The sequence below is a fragment of the Diabrotica undecimpunctata genome, chromosome 1 (genome assembly GCF_040954645.1).
Source record: "Diabrotica undecimpunctata isolate CICGRU chromosome 1, icDiaUnde3, whole genome shotgun sequence".
In the NCBI taxonomy this organism is placed as follows: Eukaryota; Metazoa; Arthropoda; class Insecta; order Coleoptera; family Chrysomelidae; genus Diabrotica; species Diabrotica undecimpunctata.
Window position 1 is genome coordinate 40,078,785 of NC_092803.1, and position 16,646 is coordinate 40,095,430.

Genomic DNA, 16,646 nt, shown 5'->3' on the forward strand with positions numbered 1-16,646 from the left:
GATTTTTTCATATTTTTTAAACATAAATAACTAATACAAAACAATATGCAATAAATGTAAAAGTTTTTAGTGTAATGATATATCAACGGTGTTCTAAGCTAAGAAGTTTTTAGTATACCATCCGTAACTGTTAATTGGTCAAAGACTATTTAGGTACTAATCCATTTGTATTAGTTAACATCGGTAAAATATTAGCCTTTAAAAAAATTACACTTCTCATATTGTTCACCTTTTTATTCAGTCTGTGTGGCTTGTCTTAAATTTTTTATAATTTTTTCTGTCGAAAAATTAACATATTTGATATGGGTATTAGAAGATTGTTCCAAAAAATTGCTGCCATACATCCAGAATATATCAACTGCAATATCCTGAAAGGAGGAAGCCAAACGTAAGAATTTTTAAAAAAATATTGAAAAGTTTAGTTTGAACGGGGTTAGTTGCGTATGAGAAAGTGACAAAACTAAGACTGTTATAAGTAAAAAAAGGAATATGCTGTACTTTAAGCTAGTACTGAGCATCCCTACATCAGCATTTATAAAATTTCACGTGAACATGACATTAGTCAAACTTCGGCGGCAAAAATCCTCCGTAAACATAAAATGCATCCCTACAACATATAGTTACATCAATAATTGACAATCGATGATAATCATCGCAGATTACGTGTTATCGCATCGTGTTTTATAAATGTTTGGGGTGGCATTGCTGGGGTCTGATTGGCCCACATTTTTTGATGGCCGTTTGAATGGTGCTATATATCTGAATTTTCTTAATAACCATTTGGCGTTACTACTGCAAAATGTGCCACTTAATATTCGACAAAGGATGTGGTTTTTACACGACAGTGCACTACTTCATGGCACTGTTCTTATTCAAAATCATCTAAATAATATCTCTTCTGCGAAGTGGATTAGCAAAGGAGGGCCAACTGTTTGATCACCGCGATCACCGGAATTGTCAAAAATTAATTTTTCAGTTGGGGCTACATAAAATATTTTGTGCACTAGAAGCCTCCAACAACGCCAGATGATATGAAAAATAGAACAAATGTTAAGAAATGTGGCTTAGTCATTTGAATATAGGTTACAATTTTGCATAGACATTATGAAAAGACTCCATTTTGCACTGCTTTCTTAGCTAGAGTATCAGCTTTTTCATTCCCTGGTATAGCTACATGGCCTGTAACCCAAATAAATGTTATATTTAAATGCGCAATTATGTTTTTTAAACAACATACTATAGAGTCTAATGCAGTTTTAGAATCTGTTAATATTACTCCTTCGAGTATATTACTGAATGTTAACCAGGTAACACCTTTTATAATTGCAAAATGTTCGGCAGTGTAAATTATGATACAAACAGGTGGTAATTTATATATCAATGATTGGTTTGCATTTTGAATAAATACACCATAACCAACACCTTCCTTCGTCGTAGATCCATATATAATAATATAAATATGTAAGAGTTTTGTTATAGAAATCACCTAGTATGGATTTTAGGAGGATGTGATTTATTTGATTAGATTCAGTATACTTGGGAATTAAAATTTTGTGTGTTTTTAAAAAAGATTTAAAAGGTATGGTGTACATGTATTGTAATTTGTTACTACCAAACAAATTTTGGACTCCGTTGATCTCAGTAAATGCTTCTGCGAGTGGGGAAGAATTTTTTAGTTCTAATACTGGTTTGATAAGTCTTATTTTACAATATGATTTAATGTGTTCATCATGTTTGACTCCCGCGCTTTTAGTTTTAACAAATATTTTTGCGATAATAACTAACAGCTTAAATTCAAAGGAAATTCATTACATTCTGAAAGTATTGCATTCACTGGCGAGGATATCATCCCACCGATGCAAGTTCTAAGACATTTATATTGAACTCTATCAATGTTTTTAAGGTTCGTATTACTTGAAGATTCATATAAACAACATTGGTAGTCAATGAAATAAAGAACATTATGATTGCATTAAATGCTTTAAATGTAGATCCCATTGAGGCATGGAAACAAAATTTTTTAAATCAATAATTAAAAGCCTAAAAACATTTAAATTTTTAATAAATATAAGGTTGAATGCTCGAATAAATGAACTTTGATCAGATAAAAGGCATATATCGAGCACAGTTTAATTAAATCTTGCCCAAGTACTTTCGATCCCTAGATCATCTTCAGGGGCATCTGAAATAAGCCAAGAAACGTTTTTTTATAACCAAAGAAATTGATTAACTTCGATAAAAACTCGAAGTTTTACGGTTGAAAAAAGGTTTTTTATATGATTAACGTTTATAGACTTACTTCGTCAATTGTGGCCTATCCGGCAAGAACAAGATGTCATAAACATATAATTGTACATTACACTACACTACAAATAGACAAACAAACACTTTAAAATAATTTAAGGAGGGCTACATTGCTTGAAGAAGTCGGAGACAGAATGGCTCCTGATCTAACGGAAATGTTGGGGTGACATGTGACAAATGACAACTTGGATGAGCAGTCACAATCATAGATATGTGATCTGCACCTTTTACAATTCTATGAAACTAAGTATTGACCAAAAGTCCAACTGACACTACTATAGGAGGTCACTGATGAAATATAAAATTATATAGAATATTTTTAAGTAGATTGAATAATCCAAATCTCACACTCAAACATGTCTGTAATAATTAAGGTGTTAGTTTGAGAGCAACTGAAATAGACGAAAAGTAAGAATGCAAGAAGCGGACTAAACAATATGTTAAACAGTGGGTGGTTGACTACAATAAAATGGTCTACCAAGCACTATCTGTAATATAGAAAGGAAGAGATCTGACTATGTAATTAAAATACTAATAATTGAAAATCAAAATGGAAAGCAAAATATATAAATGGGGTGTAATCCAAGTAGTTCAGTTGAACCCACAGTCAATGGTATAACTATAAAATTACTATGGATGTGCTCAGTGCAGGAAGTCTAAACAGTCGAGCTGGGTCCCCCACGAGGTGAAGCTGTAATAAAGTTTTTAAAAATAGGTTTAAATTTAGTACAATTTAAATTAATTTGAGTATTAAGACAGTGAGAGTTTTCATTCGTTTCCCTTGTAATCTCCAAATCTTCCAATAAATCCAACTCCATATAGTTTTTCTTTCTACTAATGTCATGTAAGATAGATGAACCAGTGTTGATGTTAAAATTGTGTTTACTGGATAATAAGTGTTGACCAAAACTTGAAGAGTTTGGTCTTTTCAAATGTTCTGAAACTCTAGTGGATAACTTTCTAATGGTTCTACCTACATAAGAGGCATCACAATCATCACATTTTAATTTGTAAATACCACTTTTGTCAAGTGTGTTCATCCTATCTTTGGTGTTGATTAAGAAGGAACCTAAGGTGTTGTGTGACTTGAAGGAAATTTTGATGTTATCGATTGTAGAAGTAAAAAGTTTAGATATTTTATTGGAAATGCTGCTAATGTAGGTGAAGGAGAAATATCTGGTGTTATTTGAAGCAGTAGGTTGAAGAAAACATTGTGATGAATATGCAAGCTTTTCTGCAATTTTTAGTTTAGCTCTATTTAGAAGCTTATAGATAATGTTAGGATCATAACCATTATTGAAAGCAATTTGTTTAAGAGTGTTAAGTTCTGAATTAAAATTATCATTAGAAAGTGGAAATTTGAGTAACCTATGAATGTAACTATTGAAAGCAGCCATTTTATGTTGGGTTGGATGATTAGATGTATCATGTATAACATGATCTGTTTGGGTAGGTTTTCTGTAAATATTGTACTCTAAAGAATCTTTATTACGGGAAATAGTCATATCCAAGAAGTTCAACTTTTTATCAGATTCTGGTTCCAGAGTAAAAGAGATGTTGGGATGGAGGTTATTAAGATCATCCAGAATCTGTAAAGCATCATCTTGGGTTCCCTGTATGAGAGCTATACAATCATCAACATACCTTGACCAAAAAACTATTTTGTTGTTGTTGTTAACAAACTTCTGTTCTAAGCTGTCTAAGAAAATGTCAGCCAGAAAAGGTGATAGTGGAGATCCCATTGCTAAACCTGTTGGTTGTTTATATATTTTTTGATTGAATTGAAAGAAGTCCTGATCCAGACAGAATTTAAGTATAGTTAAGATAGCATCTTTGTCTTTTGCTGATATGTTGCAATTGTCTAGAAGATTGTGTACTAAAGGTAATGTTTCATCTCTTGGTACAGAAGTAAACAGATTGGAAACATCAAAAGAAACTAAATAAAAACCCTCTTCTATCCTAATGTTATTTAACCGTTCTATTAGATCTAAAGAATTTTTGATGGAGAACTTAGGTTTAAAATTAGTGATAGACTGAATTGTGTTGTAAATAAACTCTGATAAAATAGAAACTGGAGTATTACAAAAACTTACTACCGGCCTTATGGGACAATTGTGTTTATGGATTTTAGGAAGTCCATATAACCTAGGTGTTATAGGATTAGATACAATTAACTTTCTGTTGTTATATTTAGTAATAGTATCATTAAACAATTTGACCATTGCTTTTGTTTTATTAATAAAGGTGTTAAGTGGATTTTTTTCCAAAACTACAAAACTGTTATCTGAAAGAAAAGATTCTACTTTCTCTATGTATTGAGTTTGTTCTAAGATTACAACACAATTACCCTTATCAGCCTTGCTGAGTACAATTAAAGTACAGTATCAATTAAACAAAAAATTGATAGAGATTCTCTTGTACTCAGCAAGGCTGATAAGGGTAATTGTGTTGTAATCTTAGAACAAACTCAATACATAGAGAAAGTAGAATCTTTTCTTTCAGATAACAGTTTTGTAGTTTTGGAAAAAAATCCACTTAACACCTTTATTAATAAAACAAAAGCAATGGTCAAATTGTTTAATGATACTATTACTAAATATAACAACAGAAAGTTAATTGTATCTAATCCTATAACACCTAGGTTATATGGACTTCCTAAAATCCATAAACACAATTGTCCCATAAGGCCGGTAGTAAGTTTTTGTAATACTCCAGTTTCTATTTTATCAGAGTTTATTTACAACACAATTCAGTCTATCACTAATTTTAAACCTAAGTTCTCCATCAAAAATTCTTTAGATCTAATAGAACGGTTAAATAACATTAGGATAGAAGAGGGTTTTTATTTAGTTTCTTTTGATGTTTCCAATCTGTTTACTTCTGTACCAAGAGATGAAACATTACCTTTAGTACACAATCTTCTAGACAATTGCAACATATCAGCAAAAGACAAAGATGCTATCTTAACTATACTTAAATTCTGTCTGGATCAGGACTTCTTTCAATTCAATCAAAAAATATATAAACAACCAACAGGTTTAGCAATGGGATCTCCACTATCACCTTTTCTGGCTGACATTTTCTTAGACAGCTTAGAACAGAAGTTTGTTAACAACAACAACAAAATAGTTTTTTGGTCAAGGTATGTTGATGATTGTATAGCTCTCATACAGGGAACCCAAGATGATGCTTTACAGATTCTGGATGATCTTAATAACCTCCATCCCAACATCTCTTTTACTCTGGAACCAGAATCTGATAAAAAGTTGAACTTCTTGGATATGACTATTTCCCGTAATAAAGATTCTTTAGAGTACAATATTTACAGAAAACCTACCCAAACAGATCATGTTATACATGATACATCTAATCATCCAACCCAACATAAAATGGCTGCTTTCAATAGTTACATTCATAGGTTACTCAAATTTCCACTTTCTAATGATAATTTTAATTCAGAACTTAACACTCTTAAACAAATTGCTTTCAATAATGGTTATGATCCTAACATTATCTATAAGCTTCTAAATAGAGCTAAACTAAAAATTGCAGAAAAGCTTGCATATTCATCACAATGTTTTCTTCAACCTACTGCTTCAAATAACACCAGATATTTCTCCTTCACCTACATTAGCAGCATTTCCAATAAAATATCTAAACTTTTTACTTCTACAATCGATAACATCAAAATTTCCTTCAAGTCACACAACACCTTAGGTTCCTTCTTAATCAACACCAAAGATAGGATGAACACACTTGACAAAAGTGGTATTTACAAATTAAAATGTGATGATTGTGATGCCTCTTATGTAGGTAGAACCATTAGAAAGTTATCCACTAGAGTTTCAGAACATTTGAAAAGACCAAACTCTTCAAGTTTTGGTCAACACTTATTATCCAGTAAACACAATTTTAACATCAACACTGGTTCATCTATCTTACATGACATTAGTAGAAAGAAAAACTATATGGAGTTGGATTTATTGGAAGATTTGGAGATTACAAGGGAAACGAATGAAAACTCTCACTGTCTTAATACTCAAATTAATTTAAATTGTACTAAATTTAAACCTATTTTTAAAAACTTTATTACAGCTTCACCTCGTGGGGGACCCAGCTCGACTGTTTAGACTTCCTGCACTGAGCACATCCATAGTAATTTTATAGTTATACCATTGACTGTGGGTTCAACTGAACTACTTGGATTACACCCCATTTATATATTTTGCTTTCCATTTTGATTTTCAATTATTAGTATTTTAATTACATAGTCAGATCTCTTCCTTTCTATATTACAGATAGTGCTTGGTAGACCATTTTATTGTAGTCAACCACCCACTGTTTAACATATTGTTTAGTCCGCTTCTTGCATTCTTACTTTTCGTCTATTTCAGTTGCTCTCAAACTAACACCTTAATTATTACAGACATGTTTGAGTGTGAGATTTGGATTATTCAATCTACTTAAAAATATTCTATATAATTTTATATTTCATCAGTGACCTCCTATAGTAGTGTCAGTTGGACTTTTGGTCAATACTTAGTTTCATAGAATTGTAAAAGGTGCAGATCACATATCTATGATTGTGACTGCTCATCCAAGTTGTCATTTGTCACATGTCACCCCAACATTTCCGTTAGATCAGGAGCCATTCTGTCTCCGACTTCTTCAAGCAATGTAGCCCTCCTTAAATTATTTTAAAGTGTTTGTTTGTCTATTTGTAGTGTAGTGTAATGTACAATTATATGTTTATGACATCTTGTTCTTGCCGGATAGGCCACAATTGACGAAGTAAGTCTATAAACGTTAATCATATAAAAAACCTTTTTTCAACCGTAAAACTTCGAGTTTTTATCGAAGTTAATCAATTTCTTTGGTTATAAAAAAACGTTTCTTGGCTTATTTCAGATGCCCCTGAAGATGATCTAGGGATCGAAAGTACTTGGGCAAGATTTAATTAAACTGTGCTCGATATATGCCTTTTATCTGATCAAAGTTCATTTAAATTTTTGTGTACAGTTGTAATTTGGCATGACTTATTATAAATAATTGATGTCTTAAGTAAAATGCTTGACAGTTCTAAATTAAATATAACGGAATGCGTTCAAGGCTTAGATAATCTTAAAAAATATTAGGATTTCCAAAGATCTGAAGATAATTTTAAAATATTTATCGAATCAGCAACAATATTTACTAGAGATTAAGTATTGATCCTAAATTTCCTATCTTGAAGCTTAGAAAAAGAGTCCATTTATTTGTTTACGAGGGCAGTGATGAATCAGTTTTAAATCCCGTCCAACAGTTCAAAATTGCTTTGTATTTTGAACTTCTTGAACACTTCATTTTGTCGGTAAATGAAAGATTTACCTTATTATCTGAGTGCTATTGAATATTCCGCTTTCTGTATGAGTTTTATAACATCTCTAATGATAACCTTATGAAAGCCTGCATGGACTTAAATGTTAGGTTACAGCTGCAGAAGGAAGAAAGTATCGTGAAAGATATAGACAGTATAAAACTCTTTAATGAAATAATTTTATTCAAGGATATTTTTCTAGGAGAAAAATAGCTGCTTTTAAAATTTTACTCTCGTATTAAGAATTTTTTAAATTAAATAAAATGGTTGTAATTAATGTAAAATGAGTCAAATCGGATAAACTGGCGAATGTACCCAAAGGTTTATAGTCATACAAACCCAAGTTGACACAAGAAAGGCTTACAGGTTTGACTATCATCTCTATCAAATCCGAATTCTTTGAAAAAATGGATATCACCGAAATTATAGACAAATTTGCTTTCCACAAGGCTAGAAAAGTTAGTTTATATATATTTATTGGAACTTTTAGGTAGTCTTTATAGAAGGACTGATTTACATACTTCTTCTTTCACGAGATTTATCTTTAGCACCCTTTTAGATTGTATTTATTTGTAGAGTGTACACTTCTACTCTGAAACCGAAAATCCGAGAAAAAATTTCTCAACATTAATACCATCTTTGAATTATAACCTCTTATTAAACATCTCATCTATCATTATAACTGTTTTAATAACGGAGTTGTATTTATGGACAGACAGACAGACGCATAGACAGACATGGATAATTCAAAGTATTCACAATTTTTTAAAATGTTTTAACAGTAAAATGGTTAAAATACATCATTAATAGAAACCAAAGAGAGGCCTTAGGTAGACTTACCAATATCATGTTGAAAGTTGTGAAATCTCTCATGCAAAATGACCTCTTCCACGGGTATCCTTTGTTCTGAGTATTCTTCCACTTCGCGATCCCATTCTCCCACAACTGCAGTCCACAAAGCCGCTAATGGTAAGTTGAAAAGGTCACTAAAATAAATAGAATATAAACTAATGGGGTATTTTTAGATCAAACTGATTAAATCAAAATATAAAACGACAGTGTATAAGAGTAAATAAAAAGCATATTATTGAATGATAAACAAAAAATTATAAAAACACTTTTTAAAACGTGGACAAGGAAAAATTACTTTTCTCTTAGTATTTAAGTTTTTAGTGTATTGTTGTCCTTGTGGATTGGTGGTGTCTTCTTTTTGTTTTAAGTGTTTTTTGTATCTTTTTAATGCAAAAAACGAAATGAATATACACAATACTCACATAAAAATATATGTCACCATGTCAAATAAAAGTTTTTTGACAGCACGTACATAAAAAAACACAAACACAATTTATTTAAATTTAAACAGCCTTTTGTCCTAGATGTTATGTTGTCATTTTAGGACAATACTTTTTCTTGAATACATACTATTTGATTTAAAAACTTATTCTCTACAATTAAGTTATGTCGTGACAATTAATCTATCAACTGCACTGTTTTATTAAATCAAAAGTGGCAGCGCCTCGACAGACGTCCATCGAGAGTTCCCATGTTACTTCATTGAAATCGTAGACTCGGATTAAGGTGGGCAAAACAACATATGCATTGGTGATTACAAGAATGGAGTTCTGTGGTATTTACAGATGAAGCTAGGTTTTGTATCTACCATAATTCAAAGAGAGTACGAGTTTGGAGAGGACCTGGCCGACAAGAAAGACTAAGGCATGTAGAGGGTGTTCGTACATATAGTGGTCTACAAATTATAATGTGGGCGGAATTAATTTTTCATCATCAAACTGTTCCCGGTTTTGTGGAATGCTTTTTAAAAATTAACATCAATAAATGGATCGTATCTTAGAAAGTATTTTCGTTCCATTTGCAATTGCTACCGGTCCTTATTTGGGTTACATGCAGGATAATGCAAAACAACATACTGCAGCAATAGTAAGAGATTTGGTTCATAATAAGGATATCTCAGTTTTACCGTGGTCAGCAAACCTGCCAGATCTTAATCCCATCGAGCATTTATGGGATATGGTTCAAAGACGGATTGCTCCTCATCTGCACAATTTTGATACTAGACGAGGTCTATTGCCTCAAAACGAAATTAATAATTTAATTTGAAGCATGCCAAGGCGGTATTAAGCTGTAATTATTGCTTCTGTAGGAAAAATAGATTATTTAACACATTTTTTGTTAGATTTGTTTGTTTTGTATTGATTTTCATGTTACAAAATTTCCATTATATAGTTCACTTCTTAAGTTGTTTTTATTTTAATATAGATAAATCATATTACTTTCAAATTAAGATTAATTCTTTGCTGGCTAATTAGGTATTATAACGGTATGCCATTTTTAAAAATCCAATCAAAATTAATATGGGTATACATATATGAGAAAAACGCTTTATGTTCCTTAGACATTTTTGATGAATTTATTACAAATTGCACCAAAATATACATATCTTTAGAAAATGCGCCGGAAATATTCAAATAAAATGGATACCAATTATCAGAAATTAGCCGAGTTGATGTGCATACAGTTAAAATTAGAGCAAAGCTGGTCTATTAAATCTTAATATCTAATTTTAGCCTATATCAAAAAATAAGTTCGAGATATAATTGAATAACACTAAGTAAATAGCAGTAAACAATGGGTACAACGAACAAACAGCAAATACAAAATTTTAAACCAAAAACTATATAAGAAAGCCCTAAAATTAGTCTTCGTAACACCAAAGAAAAAGCTTACTATCTTTTGCTTGATAATATATACAGGCAAGATATTAACGAAAATAGTCAAACTCAAAAAGAAAGGAATGACATTACTTTCAAAACAAACAACAACAAATATTTTAAATTGATATAAGGTTAAATGCTTAAATAAATGAACTTTGAAAAAATTAAAGGCTGTAACCTTGGAAACCTTTTTTTGATGGTGCTAGAAAGGTCACCAATGGAGACACTGCGGACGGCAGCCAGATGGTTGGTGGAGAGCGAGTCGTGGGTTCGAAACTAGCTTTTGGAACCAGGAATGGGTCCAACGGACGAAATAAGTAAAGATACGATAAGAGATATTGGAAAAGACACAGAAATGAACAAAAAGATAGATGGGTAAAATTACCAAAGATAAGATAAGATAGGGAACAGGGCGCCACTTAATTTTTTGGGGTTTAAGGAGAAAATTAAGAAACCTTAGAAAATGAGAATGAGAAGAGATAAGGAAAGATATTTAGGTTCAGAGATCAAACCCAAGAAAAGATATCATCAGTTAATTATTGAATAAATTTGGTTAACACTCTACATAAACAAAAAATAAATATATAAGGTATTACACTTACTTACCTACGAAACTTAAGCCTGATCTTTCTATTGGTCAAAGGTATAGTTATATTTAAAGGTAAAAAGCAAATATATCAGGGAACTTTGTTAGGAGTCGACAAATAAAATACATACATAAAACAATAACACTATATTAAACAACAACAAAATTACGACGCTGCTGAATGCAACACAAGTAATAAAAATACACCAACAACTATAAAATGGTGGTATACATATAAAAATAGGCAGAAATATAATTAGAAAATATCTTTACAAAGATATAAGTATAGTACAAGCATGCATAAATAAAGTTTTGGCGTATCTCGAGATATTACAGCAAAAAAAATGAATAAAAGATTATAACAAAAACCAAAGATAACAAGAATTAATAAAATCTAAATTTACAAAAAATACAAAAAAGTTACTGAAGTGACAACATAAAAATTTAACCAAACCGCACTTGGTTAAGTCGATTATTTGGTTCGTAACAAAAAAAAGTATAGAATGTTCTTTAATTGACTGCAAAATTCAGTAGTTACTCTCAACTACATTTGATGACATGTATGATCGTTGGATACGTCCAGATAATGGGAGATGATATGATGCTATACCATGTTACTTGCCCAGATAGGTGGAGATATTAAGATTATGTCAACTTACAGTAATTATTCCTGACGACTGCTGCTTTAATTCACTGAAGTTAATACTGTACTTGTATTAAACACTGAATTTATGACTATATTTAATCTAATATAGTATAGGATCAAAAAACTCAAAATAACAAGTGTATACACACTTATAAAGAAAATGCACAGAGACGGTAAGGTAGCAGATAAGATAATGTGAGTTAAGCGTCTTAACTCGACGAATGCCCACCGATAAGTCTTTTTCTCTACGAGTGACCACCGAGAAATAACTTGGTTCCTCTAAAATTTTACCAAGCTACCCAAGAAAAGGTGAGGTATCTTCCCCCCAAAAATGATAGGCCAGCCTGTATCTATTTCTAAGAAGATAAGGTTCTAATTAACATTGAACATAACGGTATACTTCTACCTACAAACGTGATGGAATATCAAATCTCCTAGATTAGGTTTTTCCCGAGATTGGGTCTTTACAGAAAAATTACTATACGAGCCTTCGGAATATCTACAAATCTATCATAAAAGACCCGGATTAAGACGGAAAGGATTAAAAACCTTTCGGACGCAAGGAAATTCCGGGCATTCAATAAAATTTTGAAGACGGTAAACCGAACATAAGCGTATCATCACGGGGGTAAAAGGAATAAAAATAATTAATATTTTAATTATATAAAAAAATGTTGCAAGGCAAATATCGAGGACAATTTTAATAATCAAATCTTGCTCAAGTACTTTCGCTTTCTACAGCATCATCAGGGGCATTTCGTCAAATTTGGGCTATCCAGCAAGCGCAGAATGTAATAAACATGAAATTGAAACATAAATTGTACATAACACTACACTAGAATAAGGACAAACAGTTTAAAATTATTTAAAAAATATTCTACGCTACATTCTTGTCGGTAACAGGAGAGAGAATCAATCAATAATTCTTCAATATTCAATTAATAAAAATAAATAAAATAAAAGTTTAACTTTGACACCCAATATTTCGGTTATTATCAACTTTCGTACCAACATAAGTTAGCTTAAATCGACCTACATTAACCTTCGATTTCTAAGATTAGGCTATGACCCATGCATTACCAAACCCTGTATATTAATAATATTGTAACGAAAACCTTACGATTTAAGCAACGATATCTACTTATCTCTTGTTGTTTCCCTATTATGGAGGATCTATTTATCTCTTGTTGTTTCCCTATTATGGAGGATCTTAATTTCTTCCAATATTCCTAACAATTTTTCTCCATTGGTCTCTATCTTAAGTTTCTCTGAGAGCTTCGCAAAAATAATGGTTGGTTCTCAATAAATCTCAATCTCAAGTTGGTTTAGAATGGAAACGTTCGTCCTATGAGCTGTCCAAGGTATGCGGAGCATTTTTCTCCAACACTACAGTCTCTGCCCCATATAGAAATATTGAGAATACAAGGACATTCACCAATCTCATCTTGATGCAGTAGGTTTCACATCTGGTAGTAGTTCCTCTTTTGTGTAGCGGGATATAAATTGCGGTACACCAATCATATGACCGTTTTTTCGAATTCCAAATAGCGACACAGATAGAATGCATGATAGGTAATTATTTGTTACCTAGTAACTGTAGTATTTCACCTGGTATTGAATCAATGTCTGGGGTCTTATTTCTCTTTAGCGATTTAATTGCATCTTTGACTTCAGCGAGTAAGACAGTGTAGGTTCTCTAGGGTAGTCAGAGGGCCATTGAGTTTCTACTGGTACCTACTTATTTTTATATAGCTCGCCACAGAAGTTTTACGATGTTTCCAATATTTCGTCAGTATTAGTCTTTAGATTACCTTTCTTATCTATTACAGACCACGTTTAAGATTTAATTCTCTGGTAAGTAATTTGATCTTCTGAAAAAAATCCCTTGGTTCATTTCAACAGCGATGTTCCTCCATCTCTCTGCATATTTAAGAGATATAATCAGCGTTGTCTTTGCAGCACTCTTTTTTGATTTCTTTTGATAACGCTCTGTATTCATCGTTTATTTCGTATCTAGTTTTATGTTCTTTTCTGCGTTGAATCACAGTCCACGTATTATCGGGTAACCACGGCTTACGACTCGTGGAAACCGCTACCGTACAGTCTTTTGCAGCCTCGATTACCTTATCTTTGAGATAGATCCAAATGCTCTCAGGGTCAAAAGAAAAACTTCCTTTGGGTATTTTAAAACGGATTCGAACGGTCAATACCAGGAGTTGATGATTCGCTTCCAGAATCTGCGTCAGGATATGTTTTACAGTTGTTGGCTGACGACTTTCATCTTGATCTTATTAGGATGTAGTCTATTTGATTTCTTGTTCGTCCATCTGGGCTGCGCCATGTGTATAATCTCCGTGGACAATGTTAATAACATCTCCGTTGTTGCTAAGCAACGATATGGAGCGTGCGAAAACAAAAAATACAAAGTCAGAAATAAACTTTTTATCAGAAATAAAGATATAAGGTACAGACTCAACAAAAAGATATTTCCTTTATCTGGGTACCTTCCCATATGGGAATAAGTGGTAATGAGGAAGTGGACTCTCTGGCAAGCAATGCAACCACCGACCAAAGTATTGCTATCATAAATCAAATGCCTTGGACTGATCACAAAGTAAATATCAAAGCCCACGTATACAGAGCGTGGCAAACTACTTGGGATCACACTGCTAATAAACTCAAAGAATGTCTAAGTCAAGTAGGAACCAAACTCATCTTACCAAATAATAGAAAAGACCAAGTCATCATTAACCGACTCCGAATAGGACATACTTTCCTTACACACAAGCATATCTTCAACCAGGAGGCTGCTCCGATGTGTACCAAGTGCAACACTCAGTTGTCAGTGAAACATATAATTGTTGAGTGTCCAGTGTACCAGAACGAAAGAATCGCGTGTGCCCTTAGTGATAATTTAAAAAGTATACTAACGTCAAATTTACAGTCTTTATTAAGTTATCTTAAAATGACTAAACTATATACCAGATTGTAAAAAAAAAATTTTTTTTTATGCAACAATATGTATCTTACTGTTTGTGTATGTCCCCCCGCTAATAACCCTTAGTGGTTGATGCGGGTATATTTGTTTAAATAAAAAAAAAAAAAAAAAAAGATATAAGGGCCGAATTAAATAGATTCTCTATGAATAACAAAATACGACAAAAAAACATTAAAATGGAGAGAATATATTGAAAGAACGAACGCAAATGGCTGGAAAAAGATTGTAAAATATAAACCACGCGGAAGAAGAGACGTGGAACGACGCTGATGAAGATTTCAAAACTCAACAAGCTTGAAACCTAATTATTGAAGTGGAGAAGAAGAAGACATGCTAATGTCGAAGATCAACAATATCTGGATCTACAGGGGTCGTCTATACATTAAAGGGTTATTTGTTCCTCTCATGGTATCTAATTGTTAAATAAGAAAACAATTATGTCCGTATGTGGTGCTTTTATTTTACAAAAACCCACCAATTTCACTGTGAATAAAAAGTCATGCTGCTATTTTCACCTTTTAGAGTTAACGTGAAGACTATAAGTCCGCTTGTCGAATTATTTGTCGATTTCTGAGGATTAATTATGATTTCGGCCGTGGCGTGCTCACAAGCTTAAAGCGAAGGCATACTTTATTCAGTTGTGAGAGTTATTTAGTGCATTTAGTTGTGCTGCTATATTGTGCTGTAAGTTGTCACAAATCTTCAAGTAAGATTCAATTTTAAAATATTTTATTTCTGGGATAAATACAAAATATTTATGTAATTTATAATTGGGAGTAATCTACTGATTATATTTTCTGTATATTTGATTGATATAAACTTATTTTTTGTTCAGATTTTTTGAATATTAGTTTTGAAAAGCAACAAGCATATCTTGAAAAGCTTTATGCGAAACTTTTCTCAGATTCTGAGCCAAAAGTTGAACCTTACGATGTAATGCTAGTTTGGCAGGAGATTTCGAAGAGATACAAGACCCCGACACCGATATGGAAAAAGAAATTGAGGAGCCCATCTCAGAAGTCTTGAATGTTCTACAAAGAGTGCCGCATTTCATTGGTAAGGATGGAATAACTAAATGGAAGAAACATGTAGAAAACCGCCGGATGCAAACTCGCAGTGACAATTTAATGAAGGTAAAAATTTTGGGAATAACTAGGTACGTACGACATATGAAAAGCACATCAAAGATTTGGAGTTGTTTTTTTACTGAAGAGATTTTGCAAACCATTGTGGACAACACGAGTATCTTTATTGAATTGTGTTCTTACAATCTCAGTAAGAAACCTAAAAAAAAGACAGATATTTTAGAATTTAGGGCACTATTGGGTCTTTTATATATAGCTGGAGTAACCAAAATTAACCACAGAAATGCAGATCTTTTTAGGACAAACGGTTCATTGCCAGAGATTTTTAGATTGACAATGTCCCTTGCACGGTTTAAGTTTTTGCTCAGACAGATCCGTTTTGATTATAAACAAATACAATTAGAGAGGCAAAAATATGACAAATCGGCTGTTGTGAGAGAATTCTTCGATTCGTTTAATTCAAATTTACCAAAAAAATTTTCATATTAGCATATATAACGGTAAATGAAAAACTGGAAGCTTTTCGTGGCAAGTGCGGCTTTGGGGTATATATGGCCAATTAACCTAATAAATACGGCATAAAAATCTACGCATAAGTAAACGCTAAGATTCCTTATACCGCACCTGGCCCACATAAAGTTGATACGAGCAGTATTTCCCTCGTTCCTCGCCTGCAGTCCTATATCCGGTTCTCACAAAAATGTAACAATGAACATTTTTTTAAGAGCCTCAGCTTGACCGATCTTTTTTTGAACGAACATTATCTGACTATGATAGGCACTATGAAAAAAAAAACAAAAGAGAGCTTCCACTTTAATTTACTGATCCTAAGATACCAGAAAAAAACAAGTATGTTTGCTTCTAGAGAATAATGTACGATTGTGTCGTATCTACAGGAATCATCATTGACTATAATAAATCCAAAGAAGGAGTAGATTT

At 32.3% G+C, this 16,646-nt stretch overlaps 1 protein-coding gene across 1 annotated transcript in view; it reads right to left on the minus strand.

The window, feature by feature from the left end:
* The window catches only part of LOC140448358 (trypsin-1-like), a 93,116-nt gene that overhangs the window by 10,579 nt on the left and 65,891 nt on the right, over positions 1-16,646 (minus strand). The window contains exon 4 of the mRNA XM_072541446.1: positions 8,501-8,646. Coding sequence (XP_072397547.1) covers positions 8,501-8,646 — 146 coding nt within the window. The remainder of the gene's footprint in view (positions 1-8,500; positions 8,647-16,646) is intronic.